At 42.3% G+C, this 27686-nt stretch overlaps 1 protein-coding gene across 1 annotated transcript; it reads left to right on the top strand.

Annotated features, from left to right (window-relative positions):
• On the top strand, positions 1-26992 carry LOC135555265 (adhesion G protein-coupled receptor E5-like). The gene is made up of 19 exons (XM_064987576.1): positions 1-407; positions 10600-10677; positions 12371-12553; positions 13793-13945; positions 14097-14318; positions 14631-14759; positions 14936-14979; positions 15083-15187; positions 15934-16087; positions 16345-16464; positions 16623-16813; positions 17040-17201; positions 17647-17841; positions 18187-18404; positions 18566-18632; positions 18731-18822; positions 18994-19162; positions 19772-19873; positions 25986-26992. The coding sequence occupies exons 1-19, from the start codon at positions 377-379 to the stop codon at positions 26025-26027; spliced, it is 2457 nt and encodes an 818-aa protein (XP_064843648.1). The 5' UTR covers positions 1-376; the 3' UTR covers positions 26028-26992.
• Positions 26993-27686: the final 694 nt, after the last annotated feature.

Here is a 27686-nt window from a genome sequence, read left to right as displayed (position 1 = left end):
AACCTCTTAGTATGTCAGTGAGCCAGACACAGCCCAGACCACCACAGCCAAACACACAGTGTGGAACAGAAGGAGAGCGAGTCAGAGACAGAAAGTTCTAGGCAAGTGATGAGAGCACAGTGACTACTTGTCATTTTCTCTCTCATCTGGTGATGTCAGCAGAACTCAATGTACGAGACAGAAGCTTGACTGAGTTGATGGATACGGGTGACATTTGTCTTCAGTAAAACAACGCTGAGAAACTCCTGAGAAGAAGAGAAGGCGGATCTTTATCACACTTTTGAATAGACCGTTCAGATAGGGGCAGAGTTTCAGCCCTGGTCTAATCTTGTGCGTTGTGATTCTCATAGAAGAGATAGTGAGATTATTCTTCACCATGACAGGCAGACTGCATCTCCTGATTCTGGGTGAGTCCTTTTTGTAAACTGTTTACACAGAAGTCATGTTGCCATGGAGAAGGTTGTGTGTTTTTTAGAGTAAGCACTAAATCAGACAGTGTTTATGTTTGGTCGGGGATGGTTAGATGAAGAGTAAAGTAAAAGACGTGATTGTTGAACTTGAAGAGGCAAATCATAACTTGAATTGAAATTTCACTTAGTCTCCCATTGATATCAAAGCATAACTAAGTGTTAATTTGACTTAAATTAGGATTTGCCTGAAATGCTAACGTGCAAATTCATCGGCAGGTCATCATGATCAGGGTCTCACAAGAGGTCACTACAGGGTTGAACACCTCTCAGCTTAGCCTGCTCCAAGATCTGTTCTTACTGTCTTGACAACCCCTATGGTCATGGTCACATGCCAAACACAAACAGATCTGGGACCAGGCTACTTTCACATTGCATTAGACATAATTTCTGACAGAAACTGAAACTACATTTCGGAACAACTGAAAAATGTTATTAAGTAAAGCGGAATGTTGAAGTCAGCGGTGGAAAAAGTACCCAATTTGTCATACTTAAGGAAAATGAAAGGTACCTTTATAGAATATTATTCAAGTAAAAGTGAAAGTCACCCAGTAAAATACTACATGAGTAAAAGTCTAAAAGTATTTGGTTTTAAATGTACTTAAGTATCAAAAGTAAATGTATATATCCTTTCAGATTCCTTATATTATGCAAACCAGACGGCACAATTTTCTTGTTTTAAAAATGTATGGTTAGCCAGGGGAACACTCCAACACTCAGACATCATGTACAAACAAAGCATTTGTCCTTAGTGAGTCCGCCAGGCAGTAGGGCTGACCAGGGATCTTCTCTTAATAAGGGTGGAAATTGGACCATTTTCCTGTCCTGCTAAGCATTCAAAATGCAATGAGTACTTTAGGGTGTGAAGGAAAATGTATGGAGTAAAAAGTACATTATTTTCTTTAGGAATGTAGTGAAGTAAAAGTAGTCAAAAATATACATAGTGAAGTACAGATTCACCAAAAATCTACTTAAGTAGTACTTTAAAGTATTTTTACTTAACTACTTTACACCACGTGCCATTGTGTGTGCAAAGGTTGGAATCCATTTAAAATCCTGTTAATAGCCTGTTGAAATTGTTGAGTTGTTCAGTTGATTGCAACTATTTTACATGTGGCTAATAGATCTGTCTTGCTTCCTTGTGGAATCCCTTTTACGGCATTAGCATTTATAACTTATTTCCAGTAAGTGGAAAATCAGCAAGTACTTTTTACTGGTTCATTGAGTAAGACAGAGCAATAGGGACACAGCTCTTCAAATGGAAACAATGACACGCATCAGAACTGAATGGAACCTAAAGGACAGACCGTTGTCATAACACTGAATGACTTTTGGGAATCTGAGGACTAAAAGCCTGAAGGAGCACATTCAGAGGAATTAGCAGTAGACAGAGAGACCGCCAGAGAGAGACACTCTCCCAATTCTTCATCCTAGACTCTGTTCCTTGGCCTTTATTAACAGTGGTATCTATAATAGAGGTCGACAGATTAATCAGAATGGCCGATTAATTAGGGACGATTTCAAGTTTTCATGACAATCGGTATTCTGCATTTTTGGACACCGATCATGGCCGATTACATTGCACTCCACGAGGAGACTGCGTGGCAGGCTGACTACCGATGCGGTGCCTGTTCATTTATCATTGAATCATAGCCTACTTCGCCAAACGGGTGATTTGACAAGCGCATTCGCAAAAAAAGCACTGTCATTGCACCAATGTGTACCTAACCATAAACATCAACGCCTTTCTTAAAATCAATACACAGGTATATATTTTTAAACCTGCATATTTAGTTAATATTACCTGATATCATGAATTTCTTTTAACTAGGGAAATTGTGTCACTTCTCTTGCGTTCTGTGCAACAGAGTCAGGGTATATGTAGCAGTTTGGGCTGCCTGGCTCGTTGCGAACTGTGTGAAGACCATTTCTTCCTAACAAAGACAGCCAACTTCGCCAAATGGGGGATGATTTAACAAAAGCGCATTTGCAAAAATAGCACAATCGTTGCACAAGTGTACCTAACCATAAACATCAATGCCTTTCTTAAAATCAATACACAGAAGCATATATTTTTAAACCTGCATATTTAGTTAAAAGAAATCCAAGTTAGCAGGCAATATTAAACTAGGAAAAGTGTATCACTTCTCTTGCGTTCATTGTACATAGAGTCAGGGTATATGCAACAGTTTGGTCCGCCAGGCTTGTTGAGAACTAATTTGCCAGGATTTTACGTAATTATAACATAAGGTTGTCATAATGTTGTCATCAGGTTGTGCAATGTAACAGGAATATTTTGATTTATGGATGCCACCCGTTAGATAAAATACGGAACGGTTCCGTATTTCACTGAAAGAATAAACATTTTGTTTTCGAAATGATAGTTTCCGGATTTGACCATATTAATGACCTAAGGCTCGTATTTCTGTGTTATTATGTTAGAATTAAGTCTATGATTTGACATTTGATAGAGCAGTCTGACTGAGCAGTGGTACAACACTTTTGTGCGTTTGCCAGCAGTTCCTCGCTGTGCTTCAAGCATTGAGCTGTTTATGACTTCAAGCCTATCAAAGCCTTCCAATAATAACTACAACCTAAAACTTCTTACCTGGGAATATTGAAGACTCATGTTAAAAGGAACCACCAGCTTTCATATGTTCTCATGTTCTGAGCAAGGAACTTAAATGTTAGCATTTTTAGCTTTTCTTCTCCAACACTTTGTTTTTGCATTATTTAAACCACATTGAACATGTTTCATTATTTATTTGAGGCTAAATTTATTGATGTATTATATTAAAATAAAAGTGTTCATTCAGGATTGTTGTAATTGCCATTATTACAAATAAATTAAATTGGCCGATTAATCGGTATCTGCTTTTTTTGGTCCTAATCGGTAGACCTCTAATCTATACTCTGATCTCCACTGAAGCACCCCACAGTCTGATAACACTCACACCCCTCACCCATATGGTCTTTGAAACTCACACATGTTTATGTACACACACAAACACAAAAACACACACATGTATGCACACACATGCACTTTCTGAGAGAAAAAAAAATATCCTTGTTGCCATGACATCACAGCAAGGTGATAACATTCAGTGTGATTTCTCGCTGCCGTGAAGAAGACAGGAAGTCTTTGATGACACATTGCAAGGGGTGGCTAATTGAGGTGAGGCAACTATCCCTCTTTAGGTGCATTTGGTTAGTTAGTGTCTCAATGGCTGTAACCTTTTATGTCAAATTCTTTAGAATTTAGAAGTATCTAATAAAATAAAATGTAATACATTGGGCAGACCACACCACCCTCTGGAGAGACCTGTCTTTGTGGACGGTGCAGTTGCCGTAACAGGCGGTGATACAGTCCGACAGGATGCGCTCAATGGTGCATGTGTAAAAGTTTGTGAGGGTCTTATTGGCCCAGCCGAATTTCTTCAGCCTCCTTAGGTTGAAGAGGCACTGTTGCGCCTTTGTCACCACACTGTATGTGTGGGTGGACCATTTCAGATTGTCAGTGACGTGTGCGCCAAGGAACTTGAAGCTATTCACCTTCTTTACTGTGGTCCCGTCGATGTTGATGGGGGTGTGCTCTCTCTGCTGTCCACAATCTGCTCCTTTGTTTTGTTGAAGTTGATTGACAGGTTATTTTCCTGGCACCACTCCCCCAGGGCCCTCACCCCTTTCCCTGTAGGCTGTCTCGTCATTGTTGGTATCAGGCCTACCACTGTTTTGTCATCTACAAACGAACGTGACGAACGTGGCCATGCAGTCATGGGTGAACAGGGAGTACACAAGGGGGCTGATCACGCACCCTTGTCATGCCCCTGTGTTGAGGATCAGTGTACTGGAGGTGTTATTGCATACCCTCACCACCTGGGGGCAGCACATCAGGAAGTCCAGGACACAGTTGCACAGGTAGGGGTTCAGACCCAGGGCCCCGAGCTTAATAATGAGCTTTGACGGTACTATGGTGCTGAAGCTTGAGCTGTAGTCAATGAACAGCATTCTTACATAAGTCATTGTCCAGATGGGATAAGGCAGTGTGCAGTGGGATGGTGATTGCATCATCCGTGGATCTATTGAGGCGGTATGCGAAATGCAGTGGGTCTAGGCTGTCAGGTAAGGTTTGATCCTTAACTAGCCTCTCACAGCACTTCATGATGACAGAAGTGAGTGCAACGTGGCTATAGTCACTTAGTTACCTCCTCTTTCTTGGGTACAGGAACAATTGTGGACATCTTGAAGCAAGTGGGGACAACTGACTGAGATAGGGAGGTTGAATATGTCCGTAAACACTCCAGCCAGCTGGTCTGTGCATGCTCTGAGGATGCGGCTAGGGATGCCATCTGGGCCGGCAGCCTTGCGAGCGTTAGCATGCTTAAATGTCTTACTCATGTAGGCCACAGAGAACGAGAGCTTACAGTCCACGGCGCTGTGATTCCCTTGAAGCGGGCAAAGGTGTTTCGCTTGTCAGGTAGTAAGACGTCTTGTTTTCCCTTTATAATCCGTGGTTGTCTGGAGTCCCTGCCACATACAGTGGGGCAAAAAAGTATTTAGTCAGCCACCAATTGTGCAAGTTCTCCCACTTAAAAAGATGAGAGAAGCCTGTAATTTTCATCATAGGTACACTTCAACTATGTCAGACAAAATGAGGAAAAAATATCCAGAAAATCACATTGTAGTATTTTTAATGGATTTATTTTCAAATTATGGTGGAAAATAAGTATTTGGTCAATAACAAAAGTTTATCTCAATACTTTGTCATATACCCTTTGTTGGCAATGACAGAGGTCAAACGTTTTCTGTAAGTCTTCACAAGGTTTTCACACACTGTTGCTGGTATTTTGGCCCATTCCTCCATGCAGATCTCCTCTAGAGCATTGATGATTTGGGTCTGTTGCTGGGCAACACGGACTTTCAACTCCCTCCAAAGATTTTCTATGGGGTTGAGATCTGGAGACTGGCTAGGCCACTCCAGGACCTTGAAATGCTTCTTACGAAGCCACTCCTTCGTTGCCCGGGCGGTGTGTTTGGGATCATTGTCATGCTGAAAGACCCAGCCACGTTTCATATTCAATGCCCTTGCTGATGGAAGGAGGTTTTCACTCAAAATCTCACAATTCATGGCCCCATTCATTCTTTCCTTTACACGGATCAGTCGTCCTGGTCCCTTTGCAGAAAAACAGCCCCAAAGCATAATGTTTCCACCCCCATGCTTCACAGTAGGTATGGTGTTCTTTGGATGCAACTCAGCATTCTTTGTCCTCCAAACACAACGAGTTGAGTTTTTACCAAAAGGTTATATTTTGGTTTCATCTGACCATATCACATTCTCCCATCTTCTTCTGGATCATCCAAATGCTCTCTAGCAAACTTCAGACGGGCCTCAACATGTACTGGCTTAAGCAGGGGGACACATCTGGCACTGTAGGATTTGAGTCCCTGGTGGTGTACTGTGTTACTGATGGTAGGCTTTGTTACATTGGTCCCAGCTCTCTGCAGGTCATTCACTAGGTCCCCCCATGTGGTTCTGGGATTTTTGCTCACTGTTCTTGTGATCATTTTGACCCCCCGGGGTGAGATCTTGCGTGGAGCCCCAGATTGAGGGAGATTATCAGTGGTCTTGTATGTCTTCCATTTCCTAATAATTGCTCCCACAGTTTATTTCTTCAAACCAGTCTTTTATACTGATAACAAGTTCAAACAGGTGCCATTAATACAGGTAATGAGTGGAGGATAGAGGAGCGTCTTAAAGAAGAAGTTACAGGTCTGTGAGAGCCAGAAATCTTGCTTGTTTGTAGGTGACCAAATACTTATTTTCCACCATAATTTGCAAATAAATTAATTAAAAATCCTACAATGTGATTTTCTGGATTTTCTTTTCTCATTTTGTCTGTCATAGTTGAAGTGTACCTATGATGAAAATTACAGGCCTCTCATCTTTTTAAGTGGGAGAACTTGCGCAATTGGTGGCTGACTAAATACTTTTTTGCCCCACTGTAGGTCTCGTGTCTGAGCTGTTCAGTAGTGTTTTCCTCAGATTTACTTTATTAATGTCCCCAGCTACAATAAATGCGTCCTCGGGATATGCGGTTTCCAGTCTGCACAAAGTCCAGTGTAGTTCCTTGAGAGCCGTCATGGTATCAGCTTGAGGGGGAATATACACGGTTGTGATGATGACCGTAGAGAATTCTCTCTGGAGGTAATGCAGATTGCATTTGATTGTGAGGAATTCTAGGTCGGGTGAACAAAAGGACTTGAGTTCCTGTACATTACCACAATCATACCATGAGTAGTTAATCATACACCTCTGCCTTTCTTTTTCCCGGAGAGTTCTTTATTCCTGTCTTTGCGACGTACAGCTGGCTGTATGGAAGGGGACAGTATGGAAGGAGATCCTCGCCCTAAACCTGTCTACTTTATTGTCCAGGGACTGAACATTAGCGAGTACTGTACTCGGGAGCAGTTTGTGGTATTAACGCCTCCCCCGGCAGCATCTTGGAGCAGTCACTGGGATAAGTGGAATTGCCTTGGGGGGTAAAAACAAAGGATCAAAGTTACCGCCGCTCTAATATTCAAAAGTTATTTCTGACTGTATGTAATAATGCAAAGGACGTTCTGAGCTAATAAGGTGAGAAATAACATGAACAGGGTGACCATGTCTATCAGCGCCATCTTGAAAGCTATGCAAGGGGCAATAGATTATAAGCCTTGAGAGGCAACTAAGGGTAGAATAATGACAAGCCATGATGTCAACTGTCACACTCTGGCAAAACAGTTATCTGTGGAGGGAAAACACGGTAGATCCATTCTGCTACTCAGTTCAATGGTAGCAGCTGGAAAGTTAGTGTCAGTCTGGTTGGCAGATGGAGTGGAAAAGGATAAATGGAGGGTTGTGAAGGGAGAGAACAAAGCTACTGTATCAGAGAACATTGCTTGACAGATGGTTCCTCAATGAAAGTTACACTATTTAAAAAACGTTTTTTCTTAATATTTTTTACTAGTTAGAGTGAAACAGAGAGCACCATAAAAGTGGAACTTAAACAGTGCCTACACGTCATTTTAGAGGACTCTCTGTGACCACAACATTCCACACTACTGCTGCCTCTTCTCTCCACCCATTACCACAATGGACTGACTACCCATTTACTATCATAGAGACTGAGAAGGTTTACAGTCATTATCACACAGTCCCATGCCAGGTGACGGCTTCCTGGTAAAAATGGGTCTGAACATCCGGACAGCCGTGTGCAATTCAGGGGTTATTATGGGTGTCATGGTCGTCCTCCTCTTCATCTGAAGAGGAGAGGCGAGAAGGTTCAGAGGACCAATATGCGGCGTGGTATGTGTTCATATTGAATGTTTTAACTAAGGAAAAACTGAACACAGAAACACTATACAAAAACCAGTAAACAAAATAACTGTGAAGCTAATGCGAGCTGCGCTGAAACAAGCCATCAACATAGACAATCACCCACAAACAAACAGTACAACCCAGGCTACCTAAGTATGATTCTCAATCAGAGACAACTAATGACACCTGCCTCTGTTTGAGAACCATACTAGGCCGAAACATAGAAATCCCAAATCATAGAAAATCAAACATAGACTGCCCACCCAACTCACGCCCTGAACATACTAAATAAATACAAAACAAAGGAAATAAAGGTCAGAACGTGACAGTACCCCCCCCAAGGTGCAGACTCCGGCCGCACAACCTTAACCTATAGGGGAGGGTCTGGGTGGGCGTCTGTCCGCGGTGGCGGCTCTGGCCCGGGACGCGGACCCCACTTCACCATTGTCTTAGTCCGCCTCATTGTCCGCCTCCGTGGCTTCCTAACCATGGCAACTCTTCTCAATGGACAGAGGGGCGGCGGCTCGGGACAGAGGGGCGGCGGCTCGGAACAGAGGGGCAGGGGCTCTGGCGCCTCTGGGCTGAGGTGCTCTGGCGCCTCTGGGCTGAGGGGCTCCGGCAGCAGCGCCGGGCAGGCGGGGGGCTACGGCAGCAGCGCCGGGCAGGCGGGGGGCTCCGGCAGCAGCGCCGGGCAGGCGGGGGCTCCGGGCAGCGCCGGGCAGGCTCCGGCAGCAGCGCCGGGCAGGCGGGGAGGCTCCGGCAGCAGCGCCGGGCAGGCGGGAGGCTCCGGCAGCAGCGCCGGGCAGGCGGGAGGCTCCGGCAGCAGCGCCGGACAGGCGGGAGGCTCCGGCAGCAGCGCCGGACAGGCGGGAGGCTCCGGCAGCAGCGCCGGACAGGCGGGAGACTCCGGCAGCAGCGCCGGACAGGCGGGAGACTCCGGCAGCAGCGCCGGACAGACAGGACCACCTGCAGGGAGGAGACAGAGAGACAGCCTGGTGCGTGGGGCTGCCACAGGAACCACCAGGCTGGGGAGACCTTCAGGAGGCTTGGTGTTAGGAGGAGGCACCTGAAGGACCAGGCTGTGGGGGAGCACTGGAGCTCTGGTGCGCAACCTTGGCACCACTTCCCCAGGCTGGACAACTACTCTAGCCCGGACCCTCCAGAGTGCAGGCACAGGTTGAACCGGGCTGTGGGTAAGCACGGGAGATCTAGTGCTTACTACACGCACCTCTCCCTTAGGCTCCACTCCCACATTTGCCCGACACGAGCGGAGCGCAGGCAGAGGACACACTGCACCCTCCCAGCGCCCCGGAGACACAGCACGCAGAGCTGGCGCAGGATACCCTGGACCAAAACTGCACACCGGCGACCAGACACGCTGAGCAGGCACCATACGCCCTGGCTCGATGTCCACACTCGCATGGCACTTTTGGGGGGGCTGCCCTATAGCGCACCGGGCTATGGGCACGTACTGGCGACACCGTGCGCTTAACCGCATAACATGGTGCCTGACCAGTAATGCGCTGCTTATAATAAGCACGAGGAGTGAGCTCAGGTCTGCTACCTGGCTTAGTACCACACCTCGTCTGCCCCTCCCCCCCAAAAAAATTTGGGGGCTGCCTCTCGTACCTGTTGCACTGCCGTGCTGCCTCCTCATATCGCCGGCTCCTCTCTCCGGCTGCCTCTGCTCTCCTCGCTGCCTCCACCTGTTCCCATGGAAGGCGATCCTTTCCCGCCAGGATCTCCTCCCATGTGTAGCAACCCTTGCCATCCAATACATCGTCCCATGTCCATTCCTCATTGCGCCGCTGTTGCTGTTGCCGCTGCTGTCGTCGCTGTCCCTTCTCCTGCTGCTGCAGCTGCTGTTTACCACGCCGCTTGGTCCTGTTGTGGTGGGTGATTCTGTCACAGTCGTCCTCCTCTTCATCTGAAGAGGAGAGGCGAGAAGGTTCAGAGGACCAATATGCGGCGTGGTATGTGTTCATATTGAATGTTTTAACTAAAGAAAAACTGAACACAGAAACACTATACAAAAACCAGTAAACAAAATAACTGTGACGCTAATGCGAGCTGCGCTGAAACAAGCCATCAACATAGACAATCACCCACAAACAAACAGTACAACCCAGGCTACCTAAGTATGATTCTCAATCAGAGACAACTAATGACACCTGCCTCTGATTGAGAACCATACTAGGCCGAAACATAGAAATCCCAAATCATAGAAAATCAAACATAGACTGCCCACCCAACTCATGCCCTGACCATACTAAATAAATACAAAACAAAGGAAATAAAGGTCAGAACGTGACAATGGGCATATCCTGTGAGCACAGTTGCCGTAGGAACAATCTGCTGAAATCCAGATAGGGGGTATACCTTTTTGAACAGAGAGAGATAAACCTTTTAAACCTTTACAAATTATTGCTGCAAGTGTCTGTGCCTGAAACCTCTCCAACTGATTCATGTTACAACCTTACAATCATAGTCAAAGGTTGGTTCTACACAAGTAGTTTTGTCATGTACTTGTCAATATTAAACATGTTCAGGGCACTCCCCCAATACCATTAATGTTCTGTGCTATCCAGGATCCTTGGGACGTCCCTACCATATTGAATTTGAAATGTAAAAAGGTAAGGGTGAAGGTTAGGGTAAGGTGAGGGTTAAGGTTAGGGATAGGCTTTAGGGTAGGGATGTTCCAAGTATCCAGGATTGCACTGACCATAAGATAATGGGACAACTTATTGGAGAATCTGCCGGTTGCTTACTCTGCAGCTCTTCACCTTGCCCTGCTGATGGAAAATGCATCAGGCTGTCCTCAAGGATTCTCTAAAACTGGGAGACTTTGCATTGGTATGTACATGTCTGTCTTGTATTATATCTTCTATATAGAGTTGTATTCGGAAGTTTACATACACTTACGTTGGAGTCATTAAAACTCGTTTTTCAACCACTCCATACATTTCTTGTTAATTAACAAACTATTGTTTTGGCAATCTACTTTGTGCATTACAAGTAATTTTCCAACAATTGTTTACAGACAGATTATTTAACTTATAATTCACTGTATCACAATTCCAGTAGGTCAGAAGTTTACATACACTAAGTTGAATGTGCCTTTAAACAGCTTGGAAAATTCCAGAAAATTATGTCATGGCTTTAGAAGCTTCTGATTTGAGTCAAATGAAGGTGTACCTGTGGATGTATTTCAAGGCCTACCTTCAAACTCAGTGCCTCTTTGCTTGACATCATGGGAAAATCAAAAGAAATCATCCAAGACCTCAGAAAACAACTTGTAGACCTCCACAAATCTGGTTCATCCTTGGGAGCAATTTCCAAATGCCTGAAGTACGCAAGTATATACACCATGGGACCACGTAGCCGTCATACTTCTCATGAAGGAGACGCGTTCTGTCTCCAAGAGATGAACGTACTTCAGTGCGAAAAATGCAAATCAATCCCAGAACAACAGCAAATGACCTTATGAAGAGGCTGGAGGAAACAGGTACAAAAGTATCTATATCCACAGTAAAAAATAAGTCCTATATCGGCATACCCTGAAAGGCCGCTCAGCAAGGAAGAAGCCACTGCTCCAAAACTGCCATAAAAAAGCTAGACTGCCGTTTGCAACTGCACATGGGGACAAACATCGTACTTTTGGAGAAATGTCCTCTGGTCTGATGAAACAAAAATATAACTGTTTGGTCACAATGACCATCGTTATGTTTGGAGGAAAAAGGGGGAGGCTTGCAAGCCGAAGATCACCATCCCAACCGTGAAGCACAGGGGTGGCAGCATCATGTTGGGGGGGGGGGTGCTTTGCTGCAGGAGGGACTGGTGCACTTCACAAAATAGATGGCATCATGAGGTAGGAAAATTATGTGGCTATAATGAAGCAACATCTCAAGACATCAGTCAGGAAGTTAAAACTTGGTTGTAAATGAGTCTTCAAAATGGACAATGACCCCAAGCATACTTCCAAAGTTGTGGCAAAATGGCTTAAGGACAACAAAGTCAAGGTATTGGAGTGGCCATCACAAAGTCTTGACCTCAATCCCATACAAAAATATGTGGGCAGAATTGAAAAAGCGTGTGCTAGCAAGGAGGCCTACAAAAATGACTCAGTTACACCAGCTCTGTCAGGAGGAATGGGCCAAAATTCCCCCAACTTATTGTGGGAAGCTTGTGAAAGGCTACCCGAAACGTTTGACCCAAGTTAAACCATTTTAAAGCCAACTCTACCAAATAGTAATTGGGTGTATGTTAACTTCTGACCCACTGGGAATGTGATGTGAGAAATAAAAGATGAAATAAATAATTCTCTACTATTATTCTGACATTTCACATTCTTAAAATAAAGTGGTGATTCTAACTGACCTAAGACAGGGGATTAAATGTCAGGAATTGTGAGTGTGTATTTTGCTAAGGTGTATTTAAACTTCAGCCTTCAACTGTATATCTCTCTTATATATTGAATGACCATTCCCATTCCCCAACCATTCTACCTCTCTTCACACTTTCTCAATGCCTCTGTCTTTGACCCCAGATGAGAATGAGTGTAATCCTCCTAGTGATGACTATAACAATGACACTGAAACACCACATATCTGTGGTGAGAATGCAGCATGCATCAACACCAATGGAAGCTTCTACTGTCAATGTGCTCCTGGGTTCAGATCATCATCACAGCTGATTAACTTCACAGCTGACTCACCTGAAACATGTAAAGGTAAACAACTCTCTTTTTTAGTTACCTTATAGCATTTACATACATTGCAGTCCTGGCCAGAGATCACAGCACTGCTGCAATTTTGGAATCCATACACTTATTCACTATCGTGACTATACTGTACTGAACAAAATATAAACGCAACATGCAACAATTTAAAATATTTTACTGAGTTACAGTTTATATAAGGAAATCAATCAATTGAAATAAATAAATTAGGCCATTATCTATGGATTTCACATGACTAGGAATACAGATATGCATCTGTTGGTCACAGATACCTTAACAAAAGGGTAGGGGCGTGGATCAGAAAAACAGTCAGTATCTGGTGTGGCCACCATTTGCCCCATGCAGCACAACACATCTCTTTCGCATAGAGTTGATCAGGCTGTTGATTGTGGCCTGTGGAATGTTGCTGGATATTGACGGGAACTGGAACACACTGTTGTACATGTCGATCCAGAGCATTCCCAACATGCTCAACATGTCTGGTGAGTATGCAGGCCATGAAAGAACTGGGACATTTTCAGCTTCAAGGAATTGTGTTCAGATCCTTGCGACATGGGGCTGTACATTATCATGCTGAAACATGAGGTGATGGCGGCTGATGAATGGCACATCAATGGGTCTCTGGATCTCGTCACAGTATCGCTGTGCATTAAAATTGTCATAGATGAAATGCAATTGTGTTCGTTGTCCGTAGCTTATGCCTCCCCATACAATAACTCCACCGCCACCTCTGTTCACAATGTTTACATCAGCAAACCACTCGCCCACTCAACGCCACATGTGGTCTGCGATCGCGAGGCCGGTTTGAAGTACTGCCAAATTCTCTAAAACAACATTGGAGGTGGCTTTTGGTAGAGAAATAAACAAATTCTCTGGCAACAGCTCTGGTGGACATTCCTGAAGTCATTTGCACGCTCTCCCAAAACTTGAGAAATCTGTGGCATTGTGTTGTGTGACAACACTGCACATTTAGGAGTGGCCTTTTATTGTCCGCAGTACAAGGTGCACCTGTGTAATGATCATGCTGTATAATCGGCTTCTTGATATGCCAGATTATCTAGGAAAAGGAGAAATGCTCACTAACAAGGATGTAAACAAATGTGTACACAACATTTCAGCTCATGAAACACGGGATCAACACTTTACATGTTGCGTTTATATTTTTGTTCAGTGTATATTCTACGTTTGCATTTGAGGTGTGACTGACTATTCCTTTCTCTGTGCCTCAAGACATCAACGAGTGTTTGGAGAATAAGGACCCCTGTGGTCCCAATGCAGAGTGTAACAATACTTTAGGGTCCTACTTCTGCATCTGCAATGAGGGCTTTCTCACCAGTACTGGAGTGAAAAGATTTATATTTGGCCAAGGAGACACGTGTGAAGGTAAGATGCCAAAGAAAACTAGGGATTATCACTAAATATCAAAAGATGTGTACAGTACATCCAGAGAGCATATCAGGCATATACAGGATGTCATCCTGTATGAAATGGTGAGAGTTTCCTTTTCCTAATGGTCGTTTTTACCCACATGTAGATAGAAACGAGTGTGTGGACGACATCACAATTTGCGGGAAGCATACACAGTGCGTCAACACACCAGGCAACTACTCCTGTGTCTGCAATCCAGGGTTTGGCCTGAAGTCTGGCAAAGCTCAATTCACAGGGAATAGAGAATCGTGTGAGGAAATGACAGATCAGAAAGCCACCACAGACCAGACAGCAACCACAGACAGTGAGGATGCTCAAGGTGCTAAAGGTATGGGAGGAATTGTATTATCACCCTGGATGGGTTTAGAAATCCTGGTTGGAGGCCTCCAGATTTCCTGCTAATTTCAGGAATCGTCCAACTGGGATTTGGGGAAAACCTGGGAATTTTAAGAAAATTAAATAATTTTTTATCTATACCCCTTGATGTATTTTGCCCAATTGCTCCTCTTCCTTATGAAGCACCAGATACTAATTTCTTTATGACCAGAATGTGTAAATGATATTATGTGATTGATCGGTTTCAGGTAGATCTGAACATCTTGTGAAAATGTCACCTGTGCTTTCTGTCATTCCTTTGTAGACTTGTGTAAAATAAATAAGTTTATCTGTGGAGGGAATGGAACGTGCTATAATGCCACCAACAGTAGCCATCGGTGTGCTTGTCATTCAGGATTCACCAACTACGGAAACCCGCAGGGGAGATGTACAGGTGAGAATCACATTTATAGATCATCATTCTCATTGAGATGGAGCTGTTTCAACATTCGAATTGCAATACTTCCACTGCATGATGAAGTTGTCATCACTTAATTTCATTGTCATCAATAGTCTCATCAATAGTTTCATTTAAGATGCCTTTTTCACTCATCTCTTCTCTTTCCACAGAGTTGAACTGTGACACGTTTGCGAGCGAGAAGCATCTTAAGATGGTAAGCCACATGAGTAGACAGTGTAATGATTCACACCTACAGGTATCTGCAGAACAATATACAGACGAACTTCCTCCTCTCTCTACTCATCCCTCGTTCTCAGGTCATCCCAGGTCTGCAGGATGCTGTAGCCCTGATGAGGACCAGTTGTCTGGAGTTGAGGGAGAGTAATACAGCAGAACAAGTCAATGGAGAGGCCCTGCTAGAGGTACTACTGCTTATTTATATATTTATATTTGAGGCCCTTATTTATATTTGAGGCCCTTACTTATATTTGAGGCCCTTACTTATTTTTGAGGCCCTTACTTATATTTGAGGCTCATTATAACCCAGGCATCCATCATAGAGGTTGACATATGCAAGGATACATATGGAAAGGATACATGCAGGGAAACAACGACTGATGGTACTTCTAGCTTATAATGGAAACTAGCCTCCTTTCGCTGTATGACTTCTAAACATAGCATTGGGGTTAGTGTATGCCAAATATATAGTCATGTACCCGGCACAGCCAGAAGAGGACTGGTCATAGCTTGGTTCCTCTCTAGGATTCTTCCTAGGTTTTGGCCTTTCTAGGGAGTTTTTCCTAGCCACCGTGCTTCTACACCTGCATTGCTTGCTGTTTGGGGTTTTAGGCTGGGTTTCTGTACAGCACTTTGAGATATCAGCTGATGGGCCATATAAATACATTTGATTTGATTTGATGTACATTTCGGAATTGGCTCTGACCCTGCTGTATATAACATTATTCTTCTTCTTTTCTTCTTCTCTTATTTCTTTTATTTCATTGATTTATTTTATCAGTTCTACTATTTTGATATTGAATACTGCAATGTTGCGTAGGGCTTGCAAGTTAAGAATGTCACTGTACTTGTGCATGTGACAAATAAAAGTTTCAGTCTCTCTGACTGTGTCTATGTACCCCTCCTCCCCCACCTCTCTCTGTCTCTGTAGACTCTGTTGTCTGCTATAGACAGTCTCCTGTCTGGCGAGCCTCTGAAAAATAACAAGGAAGTGAGTGTCTTGCTGGACCTGGTAGAGACTGCTCTGAGAATTATAGGACCTCTGCTGAAACACCCCGAGACCAGGAGGTTCAAAACTCACACCGGTAGGAGAACATCCTGAACTCAGCCATGAGTCCAGACAACATAAACTCAGCCATGATTGTTTGGCTTTTGAAGCCCGCTAACGGAAGACAAGTTGTTATAACTTCCTTCGTAGAATATGTTCATAATCATTTGTCACATTTCATTGCATAATTTCCTGCGCACAAGTCTGCCTTTCTAACAGATAACCATTCTGAGAGTTGTAACATCTCACCTACTGTCGGCCTGTTTGTGAAGATGTGAATGTATTTGCTTTCAGAGGTGGAGCTGTTGGTGCAGAGAAATGCCACCTCCCCCCAGGGGCCCCTCACCTTGTCCTCTACACACGCTCAGCTAGACAGCCACTGGGAGACTGCTGCTGGAGACACCTCCTACCCAGGTTACCATCTTCATCATCCTCATCTTCATGATCAGCTTCAACACTGCCATCATAATCCCACCACAATCATCAGAACCAATCTTTATAACGTAATGATATAATGTGAAATGAATGTACACAGTGTACAAACTCCTAGACTTAAACATTTTCTTTCTCAGGATTTGCAACGGTGTCCCTGCTCAGCTATAAGGGTCTGGAGACATCCACCAACCATTCCTTCTCAGGGCTGCAGGCACAGGAGGGCCACAGCTTTCAGATCAACTCCAAAGTGGTGACGGCCACCATGAGTAACAAGGACACATCCTTTCTCAAGGAGCCAGTCACATTCACCTTCTCCCATTTGAAGGAGGTGAGGAGCAAAAGCATTACCCCTCTATCCCAATATTATGGTCTATGTGAATGTGGCAGTATCAAATCTTCTTCATATGCTGCAATATATTTCAAGATCTATGATCTATGCAGACATCTGAGTGAACCTGCTTTGCTTGTTCTGGGATGGTCACTATGTGAAGTGTCCTGGAGTAACATAGTTTTTCTACCTCTCTTCTATGGTAATTATGAATGTTGTTTCCCAGTCAGATGAAGGGAACTACACCTGTGTGTACTGGGATGAGTTGGGAGAAGGGACCTGGTCTGATCGAGGCTGTTTCCTGGTGCAGTCCAATGCCACCCACACTGTGTGCTCCTGCTACCATCTCAGCAGTTTTGCTGTTCTTATGGCTCTCTATGAGTTCAAGGTGAGGGGGATTTCTCTCTTAGTCTAGCTGTACTTCTGTTGTAAGATAGAGCAGGAACAATGCCTTTTCTAATAGTTTCATTTCACTTTCTGTGTTATTGTGCAATAGGAGATCGTTTGGCTTTTAAAAAGCTTGCATTCATTTGAGAACAGTGAATTGTTGTGTTTTAAATTAGTTCTGTGTCTTGCCTGGCTAGATAGGGCTCCATTATTATTTCTCCAGGGGTATGTTGTCTATGTTATTAAGACACATGCATGAAAGTTGTGTCAGTCACTGTGACTCACAGGAGGTTGGTGACACATTAACTGGGGCTTGTGGTAATGGAGTGGAATAAGTGGAATAGTATCAAATACATCAAACATATGGTTTCCATTTACTCCATTCCAGCCATTATCATGAGCCATCCTATCCTATGAGCCATCCTCGCCTCTATTCCTCCCTCCAGGACACATTCCAGCTGCAGCTGATCACCTGGGTGGGCCTGTCCCTGTCCCTGCTGTGTCTCTTCATCTGCATCCTCACCTTCTCACTGATCCGCTCCATCCGGAGCACCCGCAATACCATCCACCTCCACCTCTGCCTCAGCCTCTTCATCGCCAACCTGATCTTCCTCGTCGGCATCTCACGCACCGAGAGCCAGGTAAGCTTGCATCCAACCAATCACATACGCTCTGCCCTCGAGGCAGAATTGCCCTCGGGAACAAGATTGAATAAGGAAAACTCGACTGAGCTTTTCTGGGCGTGGGAGGTCAGAGGATGTGACAATGTGTGTAAAATTTACATGTGGCGTACGTACTCTGTCTATGTGGGTGGTGAGAACAATGTTTTAGTAGGAAGAAATGTTAATGTATGCAACAATTGTGTGTTCAGTTGTGGGTAACTTATTGTATTGTGAACCTTATCACTATCTACAGTATATGTCATTTCGTTTTCTCGGTCACTCTCACCCCTATATTCCCTTACTCTTCATCCCTCTCTTCCTCAGGCTGGTTGTGCAGTGGTGGCTGGGCTGCTTCACTTCTTCTTCCTGTCAGCGTTCTGCTGGATGTGTCTGGAGGGAGTGCAGCTCTTCAGGATGGTGGTCCTGGTCTTCAACACCACCTTCAGGCCCCTCTACATGATGGCGGGGGGCTACGGCGTTCCTGCTGTCATTGTCGCCATCTCTGCCCTCGCCAACGCCAAAGGATACGGAACCAAGCGCCAGTGAGTGACCACTACATTGATCCCTGACAGTGTCATCTCCTGACTAGATTCCCTATATATATATATATATATATATATTTGTCTGACTCTCTGTCCTTCTCTGTTGTGTACTATAGAGATCAGGTATTCATGTGTCTACATGTGTGCATTGTGTGTTTTAGCTGCTGGCTCAACCTTGAGGATGGATTCATCTGGAGCTTCTTTGGCCCTGTCTGTATCATCATCATGGTGCGTATCACAGATGAAAGGTGGAATAATTTCATCACTCTGACTTACAATGTTTTGTGTCATGTTAGAGTTCTACTTATCTCCCTCTCCCCTTCTAGGTGAATGTGTTTTTCTTCCTCATCACAGTGTGGAAGTTGGCCCAGAAGTTCTCCAGCCTGAACCCTGACCTTGACAAACTCCGCAAAATCAAGTGAGCCGGCAAAGAAATGGACGTTCTCACACAGGCTGCGTTATAGCCCATAACAAAGGACCACTGTTTTTCCTGGCCAGAACATGTGGGGGGGAAACAGGCCTTACTATAAAATGACATGTTGTAACCAAGGCTCTCGATCTAACTTTGTGTGTTTGTCGCCTCCTACAGGGCATTCACCATAACTGCAGTGGCTCAACTGTGTGTGCTGGGCACCATGTGGATCTTTGGCTGTTTCCAGTTTGAGGAAAGCACGCTGGCCATGTCATACCTGTTCACCATCCTCAACAGTCTGCAGGGGGTCCTAGTGTTCCTCATGCACTGCCTGCTCTCTAAACAGGTACGTCACGACTCAAGACTCTGTCAATCAGGGTCCTTGAAGCAGTTCTAATATGGACATCGTACAGATGAGTCCAAACTGTTGGGCTTGGTGGGATGAAATGTAATCTCAGTAGTGGGCCGCGAACCAAAAAACCTGAAATAACATTGTTCATCAATACATAAGATCATTCTGGAAGCTTCTGGCAGTCCAAACCAAATGTCAAGGACCAAGTCAAAGACCCTCCCCCGAACAAAAGCCTAGGTGAAGTGATTCAGCATTGTATAAATAGTCCCCATGTAGGGCCTACAGTTAAGGGTAGGCAAATATGTGCTTGTTGGACTCATAACAACTATGCTGGATAATTAAGATGATGCATAAAAGCTGTTTACCATTGAAATAAATGGTCAAGGTTCTGTCTATGTAAATGACCGTTCCCTCTCTCTCATGAGCATGCTTTACCGCATGCTCAAACATGGTCACACTAGAGAAGGAACGCCTACTTACAGAGACAGGAACAATGGAGGAACGAACAGCTGGTTCTGGTCTACTTATTCCCTTCCTCCCACCCCTGCTCGACCAGCTTTCTCTACTGTCTTTGCTCATAGTGCTCTCTTTTGCACCTTGTAGGTGAGAGAGGAGTATGGCAAGATCCTGGACAGCATCTGTGCACTACAGAAGATGAAGTACTCAGAGTTTTCCTCCAACCAGTCAAGCAACAGCAAATCACAGGTATTATCTCTTACTAATTGAGTAGCCAATATCTAAAAGAGCAGAAAGTCCTTTAATGTGATGCAAGTACATGTCCTCCAACACTGTTGAATTTGAGTGACAGCGAACACGAGGAAAAGTTCTGCATAAACGTTCTGCATAAAAGTTCTGCGAGTAAAAGTTCAACCATATTTATTGTTTACAGGAAAGTCATTAAGTATATTCTGACGAACTGACCATGGAAAAAGAATGGGATGGTAAAATCTATTTCTGTCATGTACTAAGAAATTCTAGATCTTGAGGTGTAATACGTTTTAATAGATCCTCAAGGAAGATGGATTGCTTTGATTATACTACTTGATGATAAACAGATACCTCATACATTTATATGGACCGAATAATGACCATCCAAACTTCTTTGAAAATATTTATATTAATCTAATTAGATATAAATAACACTTACAGTTTTAAGTAAGTCAGTAGACTGTAAAGGAAATCATACTACCAACTATCACCCTCTGGTGCTCATAGAGATTATGAATATTATGGGCACGTTGGAATTGTCTGACATTGGCTCAGAAACCCGGATCTCGTAAGAGAGACTTGGAGGAGGCTTAATCAAGCTAGTACTGCAGAAGCACTGAATAATCTATACACAACTTAAAAGGAGTTTGAGGAACTTATTCATGATAAAATCGTGTTTAACTTATCTAAAAAAACGAGCAAATTGGATGGAGAATGGCAACAAATGCACCAAATTTTTCCTAAACCTTCAATATAGAAACACAACCAAAAACAACCTAAGGAAAAAGTTGCAAAGATGGATAAATTCTTATCTCACCAAAAGGATAAACATATTTTAAACAAGCTCTTGTCAAGTTCCTCAAACCTCATTTCACAATGAGTTTTGTTATATCTTTCTCCCCCCAAAAATCATGTTAAACTATTTCAGACACCAACAAAAATATTGTGAAGGCCTAATTACACAAGACAATCTATGGTTGGCACTTGACTCTTTCAGATGGGAAAAACCTCTGACCTTGATGGCATTCCAATAGACATATATTCAACTTTTTATGAACTACTGAAAGATCCACTACTATTATGTTTGAATTAATCATATATTAATTGCCACCTGTCGGACACAGAAAGAGTGAATGATCACTCTCTTACTGAAGCAGGAGCCAGGAAGGCAGTACAAAGCAGTATCTTTAAAAAAAATGCAAAAACATGTTTTGAATTAAAAATTTCCTACCAGACATTATTCATCACGATCAGACGGGATTCTTAAAAGGAGGATATACTGGAGACAACATTACACAACTACTAGAAATAATGGAAAACTACGGGAATGCAAGGAATCCAAGTCTAATCTTTATAGCAGATTTTGAGAAAGCCCTTTATCCTGTCTAGAATCTGTGTAAATGCCTGGATTTTTTGTTGTTGTTGCAGAATCTCTCATAAGATGGGTAAAAGTAATGTACAACAATTCTTCATGCAAAATAATAAATAAATTACTTCTCTGAGAATGTTGAATAGTCAAGAGGAGTAAAACAATGTGCCCTCTGTCACAACGTATTTGTTATAGCCATTGAACTGTTAGCTGTAAAAATCTGACCTAGTGACATCATTAAATCTGCACTGCAGAAATCGCTCCCCCATTTCCTGGTTACTAAAATTCTAATTTTAGTATGTGACAAAACAAGCACATAGTGTAGGGCATCCTTGAGCCATCTAATCCACTGTGATATATGTTCCATTAACAAACATATTGTACTTTCAGCTGGTGTACAAAACTGAAATTAAAAGACACAAAAACTAAACTTAAGAAAGGGAAGCATAGAAATAGCTCACAGAACAGATGTAACGCTTCTTAGAGTTGCTTTTAATGAGAATGACAGATCGATAACCCACTTTTTTGTGAATTTGGTCCCCCAAAAAGTTACATATTGCCGGTTTAAGGGGCAAAACATTTATGAATTAGAGACAAAAGTTTCAATGTACGCCAATGATTCAAGATGTTCTTGAGTCCTCAATCTTGAACCTTCAACCTTATTGAGGACCTGGACAGTTTCTCTGGGCGAAACTCACCTATGATCAGTGTATTATATTATGGATTGGGTCTCTAAACTTTATCTTTGCCATGTGGCCTCCGGATTTAAATGGGTGAAGTTTGTGCTTGGTGTACATATACCAGAAAAGTTGAACGATCGTGGAACTCTTAACTTCGATAGAAAACAAAATAGATATGATCCTTAAATGTTCGAGAGGGAAACACCTGTCCATCTACGGGAAAGTTACCCTGGTTCATTCTGTATTGATATCTCAGTTGATATATTTACTAATGGCTTCAGGAGGGTCCTTTTTCAAGTCATGTGAGAATTTTAATTTTAATGGCAAACCTGATAAAGTTATATTTCTATAATGAACATGAGTTTGGATATTAAACCTCTCTCTTAAAGCCTCTATTACACCAAAATGATATTTAAATCCAAACTGGTTTTCCAGATGGATACTAAGAGGCACATCCAATGTCAAAGTGAGCTTTTTGCTTTTCTACTGATTAAAACAAACCATTGCTGGCGGAGTGATAACGTAGCCCTGTTTAAAGTATTCTTATTTTTAAATGAAGCCATACAGAGCTGGTCAAAATACTCATTTCATCCTCCAGAAGAGGCAGAACAAATATTACAGAAAATAATATGTCTAAACTCCAATGTACTGCTTTTTGGGGGGAAGAAATGTAGAAGGAAGGTATCATGTTTATGAATGACCATGTAACTAAGGACGGTAAAATTATGTCACACAAGAAATTAACAAATGTGTATGGAGATAAATACAGAAGTATAACCAAGTCATTGTAGCTCTGCCACAAAAATGGAAGAGACAATTACTCAAAACAGAAAGAAATTAATTTGTTTGTCTGCCTCCAACGAAAAACCATGCATGGCTTAAAATGACAGGTATAAATCATAAAATGTACCAGTTTCAATATAGGGTTGAGAGGTTTGACAACTATACAGCATAAAATTCAAGATAGTTGGGAACAGGTTTTTGATGTCCCAATACCTTTGAATCAGGTTTATGAACTGACATACAAAACAATAAATGGACGCCACAAACAAAGTCCTCAATATATGACACAATGAACAGTCAGCCCTGTGCAGACTCTGTCATGAGGAAACACAAACAGATCTCTTTTGGTGCTGTCCTTCAGTGGCTCGGTTTTGGAGTCAGGTCCAGGAGTGGTTGTTACGGTGCCTTGCAAAAGTATTCATCCCCCTTGGCATTTTTCCTATTTTGTTGCATTACAACCTGTAATTTATATTGATTTTTATTAGGATTTCATGTAATGGACATACACAAAATAGTCCAAATTGGTGAAGAGAAATGAAAATAATAAAATAAAAAATGGAAAAGTGGTGCGATTATATGTATTTACCCCCTTTGATATGAAGCCCCTCAATAAGATCTGGTGCAACAAATTACCTTCAGAAGTCACATAATTAGTTAAAGTCCACCTCTGTGCAATCTAAGTGTCACATGATCTGTCACATGATCTCAGTATTATTTTTTTATTTTACCTTTATTTAACCAGGCAAGTCAGTTAAGAACACATTCTTATTTTCAATGACGGCCTGGGAACAGTGGGTTAACTGCCTGTTCAGGGGCAGAACGACAGATTTGTACCTTGTCAGCTCAGGGGTTTGAACTTGCAACCTTCCGGTTACTAGTCCAACGCTCTAACCACTAGGCTACCCTGCCGCCCCATATATATATAAACCTGTTCGAAAAGGCCCCAGAGTCTACAACACCACCACCAAGCAAGCGGCACCATGAAGACCAAGGAGCTCTCCAAACAGGTCAGGGACAAGGTTGTGGAGAAGTACAGATCAAGTTTGGGTTATAAAAAAATATCCGAAACTTTGAACATCCCACAGAGCACCATTAAATCCTTTATTAAAACATTTAAAGAATATATCACCACAACAAACCTGAGAAGAGAGGGCCGCTCACCAAAACTCACGAACCAGGCAAGGAGGGCATTAATCAGAGAGGCAACAAAGAGACCAAAGATAACCTGCCGAGCTGCCAAGCTCGACAGCAGGGAGATTGGAGTATCTGTCCATGGGACCACCTTAAGCTGTACACTCCACACAGCTGGGCATTATGGAAGAGTGGCCAGAAAAAAGACATTGCTTAAGAAAAAAATAAGCAAACACGTTTGGTGTTCGCCAAAAGGAATGTGGGAGACTCCCCAAACATATGGAAGAAGGTACTCTAGTCAGATGAGACTAAAATTGAACTTTTTGGCCATCAAGGACAACGCTATGTCTGGTGCGAACCCAACACCTCTCATCACCTCGAGAACACCACCCTCACAGTGAAGCATGGTTGTGGCAGGATAATGCAGTCGGGATGTTTTTCCATCGGCAGAGACTGAGAAACTGGTCAGAATTGAAGGAATGATGGATGGCGCTAATTACAGGGAAATTCTTGAAGGAAACCTATTTCAGTCTTCCAGAGATTTGAGACTGGGGCGGAGGTTCACCTTCCAGCAGGACAATGACCCTAAGCATACTGCTAAAGCAACACTTGAGTGTTTTAAGGGGAAACATTTAAATGTCTTGGAATGGCCTAGTCAAAGCCCAAACCTCAATCCAATTGAGAGTCTGTGGTATGACTTAAAGACTGCCCTACACCAGCGGAACCCATCCAGCGGAACCCATCCAACTTGAAGGAGCTGCAGCAGTTTTGCCTTGAAGAATGGTCAAAAATCCCAGTGGCTAGATGTGCCAAGCTTATAGAGACCGATCCCAAGAGGGGGAGGGGGGGGGTTAGTTATGCATGCTCAAGTTCTGTTTTTTTTGGTCTTATTTCTTGTTTGTTTCACAAATAAAATATTTTGCATCATCAAAGTGCTAGGCACGTTGTGTAAATCAAATGATACAAAACCCCAACAAATCAATTTTAATTACAGGTTGCAAGGCAACAAACTAGGAAAAGTGCCAGGAGGGTGAACACTTTCACAAACCACTGTAAGTCATATCGCTGTTCAGATGGACCTACAAACTGTACTGTTAGGAGATCTGAAAAACCACGATAAATCGATGGGAAATATGATTACACTCTTCGGTAAAGTATTTATCTTTTGAGTAATCTTAGTAGAAAGGGTACAAATAGAGAGGTTCAAGACCCATCACAGTAAAATAGAAGGATGTATTGCAAAAGGAAATAGTCAAAGGGTATTGTACTAGGAAAGATGGGTTAGTCTGTGGACAACGGAGGGTTGGAATTAAGATTAGAGTGTACTGAATATGTGAGCGAAGATAGCTGTGAGTAGCAGTAGAATACGTCTTGTTGGCTGTTAGTTTTCTCCAATCAGGGGAGGATTGATAGTGCTGAAAAAATATTATAATAATATTAGGGGGATTAGAAATTAGACAAATTTGCTTGATAGAACCCAGAATCTGTAATATTATTAAGGCTGATCTGCAAGTTAAAGTTCTGGATAAAATATTACATTCACTGTATTATACAAAGGAAATAAGCATATTTAGAATATTTAGATACAAGTCAAATGTGCAAACTTCCAAACTTCAGAGTACTTCAATCTCAATTTCTCAGAGGGCACCCACTTATCAGGTTAACGGCCAATTTGGAACATTTGTTTTACAGCGCATTGTAAAATTCTCATGTCTTTTCCCACCCAGAGACATCTTTAATTAATCAGTCCATTAATTTAATTGCTAATCATTATTGACTATGGTTTGGGACATCATGTCCAGGCCTTAGCAGAGGTGTGATCAGTCTAGTCATTTCCTTCAAGTGAGATTGCTCAAAGGCAATTTTAAAAACCTTTCAAAGCACAACAAAGGAGGAAAAGAACTGTCATTTTTGATGATTTCCATAAAATAGGCAAACGTGTGATTCTGGGCCAGAGCTGAAGCTCCCTAAAGATAATGAGGTGGGTGAGGAAGGTGTTAAGTGAAGCATTTTGTCTGGCGAGTGAAAGAGAGACAGCAGAGCCACTTGTGCATTAATAATGAAGGACTGTGATGAGAGTCTGATCAAAAAGCAACTGATTGATGTTGTTATCTGTCTTTGCCCTCTCTCTGTCTGTGTCCCCCAGACATCCAAGAGCACACAGAACACGGGAGAGTCTCAGATCTAGGGGACTGGACGCTGGTTGCTGGACATGACCCCATTATGCCCAACCTCGTGACCTCCTAGCAACACCTGGGAGTTTTATAAAACCATAATCACCCTGGTTTAATGACAGGCATAAGTTAATGCTTGCCTGGTCTGAGATCTGTTTGTGCTGTCTTGCCAAAAGAGCACAAAAGGACCAGGAAAGATTGATGGGATGGTTGATGTCTGTTTTTTTTGTGACACCTTTATTTCGCTTTAAGCAGTATTGTGCACTTTTTTTAAGATTCTGTAAATATTACTGTACTTTCTCATTGGGCTGGCCTGGATATTATTTTAAGCTAAAACTCCAAAGATTAACGATAAAAAAGTTATTTATTGTTTTACACTGATTTTCCTATTCACAGTTTCATGTGTCTTTTTCCAACCTTGAAATTCTTTGGATTATATATTGCTGATGAGAAACCCCCCTCCTACTGTAGAAGAGTGGACTCGTCCTGCATGGTTTAACCAGGGACAACTGGATTATTACATTATGCATTATCCAGGTACTTTCTCTGATCTTAAAATACATAAACATGAAAGCAACAAAATATAAAAAAAATAGTCATAAACTATCATGGTTTTATTAAAACAATTATTGATTAAAACATAACCATCAAAGGTTGAGTTGCGAGAGTCAGATTGAAATCATGTCAGATTGAAATGTATATTTTGTGTATATAGTTTTATAATTGTATCTCAAAAGAGATCAACCAAAAAATGTACAAGAATTCATGATCATGACTGTTATTGTTTCTAGTAAGGTGTGCATCCTGTCAAATAAGGACAAATGAAAATCATTGTAAATATTTTCTTAGTAAAGATAATTTATATGATTGTTTTTTTTACTGGGAAATGGCATGCTTTTACCACTGTACTGTAACTTCTCTGTTTTAGACTTTATTTGCCATGCAATATTTTAATTCAATAAAATATGAAAATATTTTGTATCTGTGTAGCTTGATTTTATTTAGTTAAATGTGGTTCAAGGTACTGTATATCTAAGAAATGTTTTGTCTCTGTTTTAGATAAAGGCAACTGCCGTATGTGTAGTCTACCAGAATCTGATGTGGAATTGTTTTGAAAAGGTTTCTGATTGGTTCAGAACTGTTTGTTTTAGTACAGACGCCAAACTCTGAATGGGTGGGGATAGAGTCTCCATCAGATTGCATCTTCTGAGATAAGGGACAAACTGACAAAGGTCATTTCAGCAGGTTATTTAGAGCCTCAATGGGTTTGCGAGTCAGAGTCACACGGTATAAAAACAGGAAATTAGAAATCAAGTACCTTGATTTATTATAATTGCTTATAAACAGTCACCTCAAATTATTGGAAACCTTGATAAAGACGAGGAAAACAGACTGTATAAAATAAATAATACAAATACTGAGCTAGAATGTAAGCTAAAAAAATAGAAAATTATATTTTTTAATGAAAATAAAATTGCTCAGAAAAATATGTTAAAGAAATAATTGTTAGAAAATACTTTGTGCACCATCCTCATTCCAACAGTAGAGGATGCCTCGTTATTCTTTAAAAAGTGCTTTCCTCACCATCTTAAATAAGCATGCCCCGTTCAAAAAATGTAGAACTAAGAACAGATATAGCCCTTGGTTCAGTCCAGACATGACTGCCCTTAACC

The sequence above is a fragment of the Oncorhynchus masou genome, chromosome 15 (assembly GCF_036934945.1).
Source record: "Oncorhynchus masou masou isolate Uvic2021 chromosome 15, UVic_Omas_1.1, whole genome shotgun sequence".
Classification (NCBI taxonomy): Eukaryota; Metazoa; Chordata; class Actinopteri; order Salmoniformes; family Salmonidae; genus Oncorhynchus; species Oncorhynchus masou.
The sequence above is the reverse complement of the archived record's forward strand: the minus strand, read 5'-3'. Positions and strand labels throughout refer to the sequence as shown.

What these genes read in the sequence shown, in the direction of transcription:
- LOC135555265 (XM_064987576.1), top strand. Translation starts at nt 377, where the DNA reads ATGACAGGCAGACTGCATCTCCTGATTCTGG. An exon ending in ACTGCATCTCCTGATTCTGG is followed by an intron (nt 408 to 10,599) that starts GTGAGTCCTTTT and finishes CTTACTCTGCAG; the next exon opens with CTCTTCACCTTGCCCTGCTG. An exon ending in CCCGCAGGGGAGATGTACAG is followed by an intron (nt 14,760 to 14,935) that starts GTGAGAATCACA and finishes CTCTTTCCACAG; the next exon opens with AGTTGAACTGTGACACGTTT.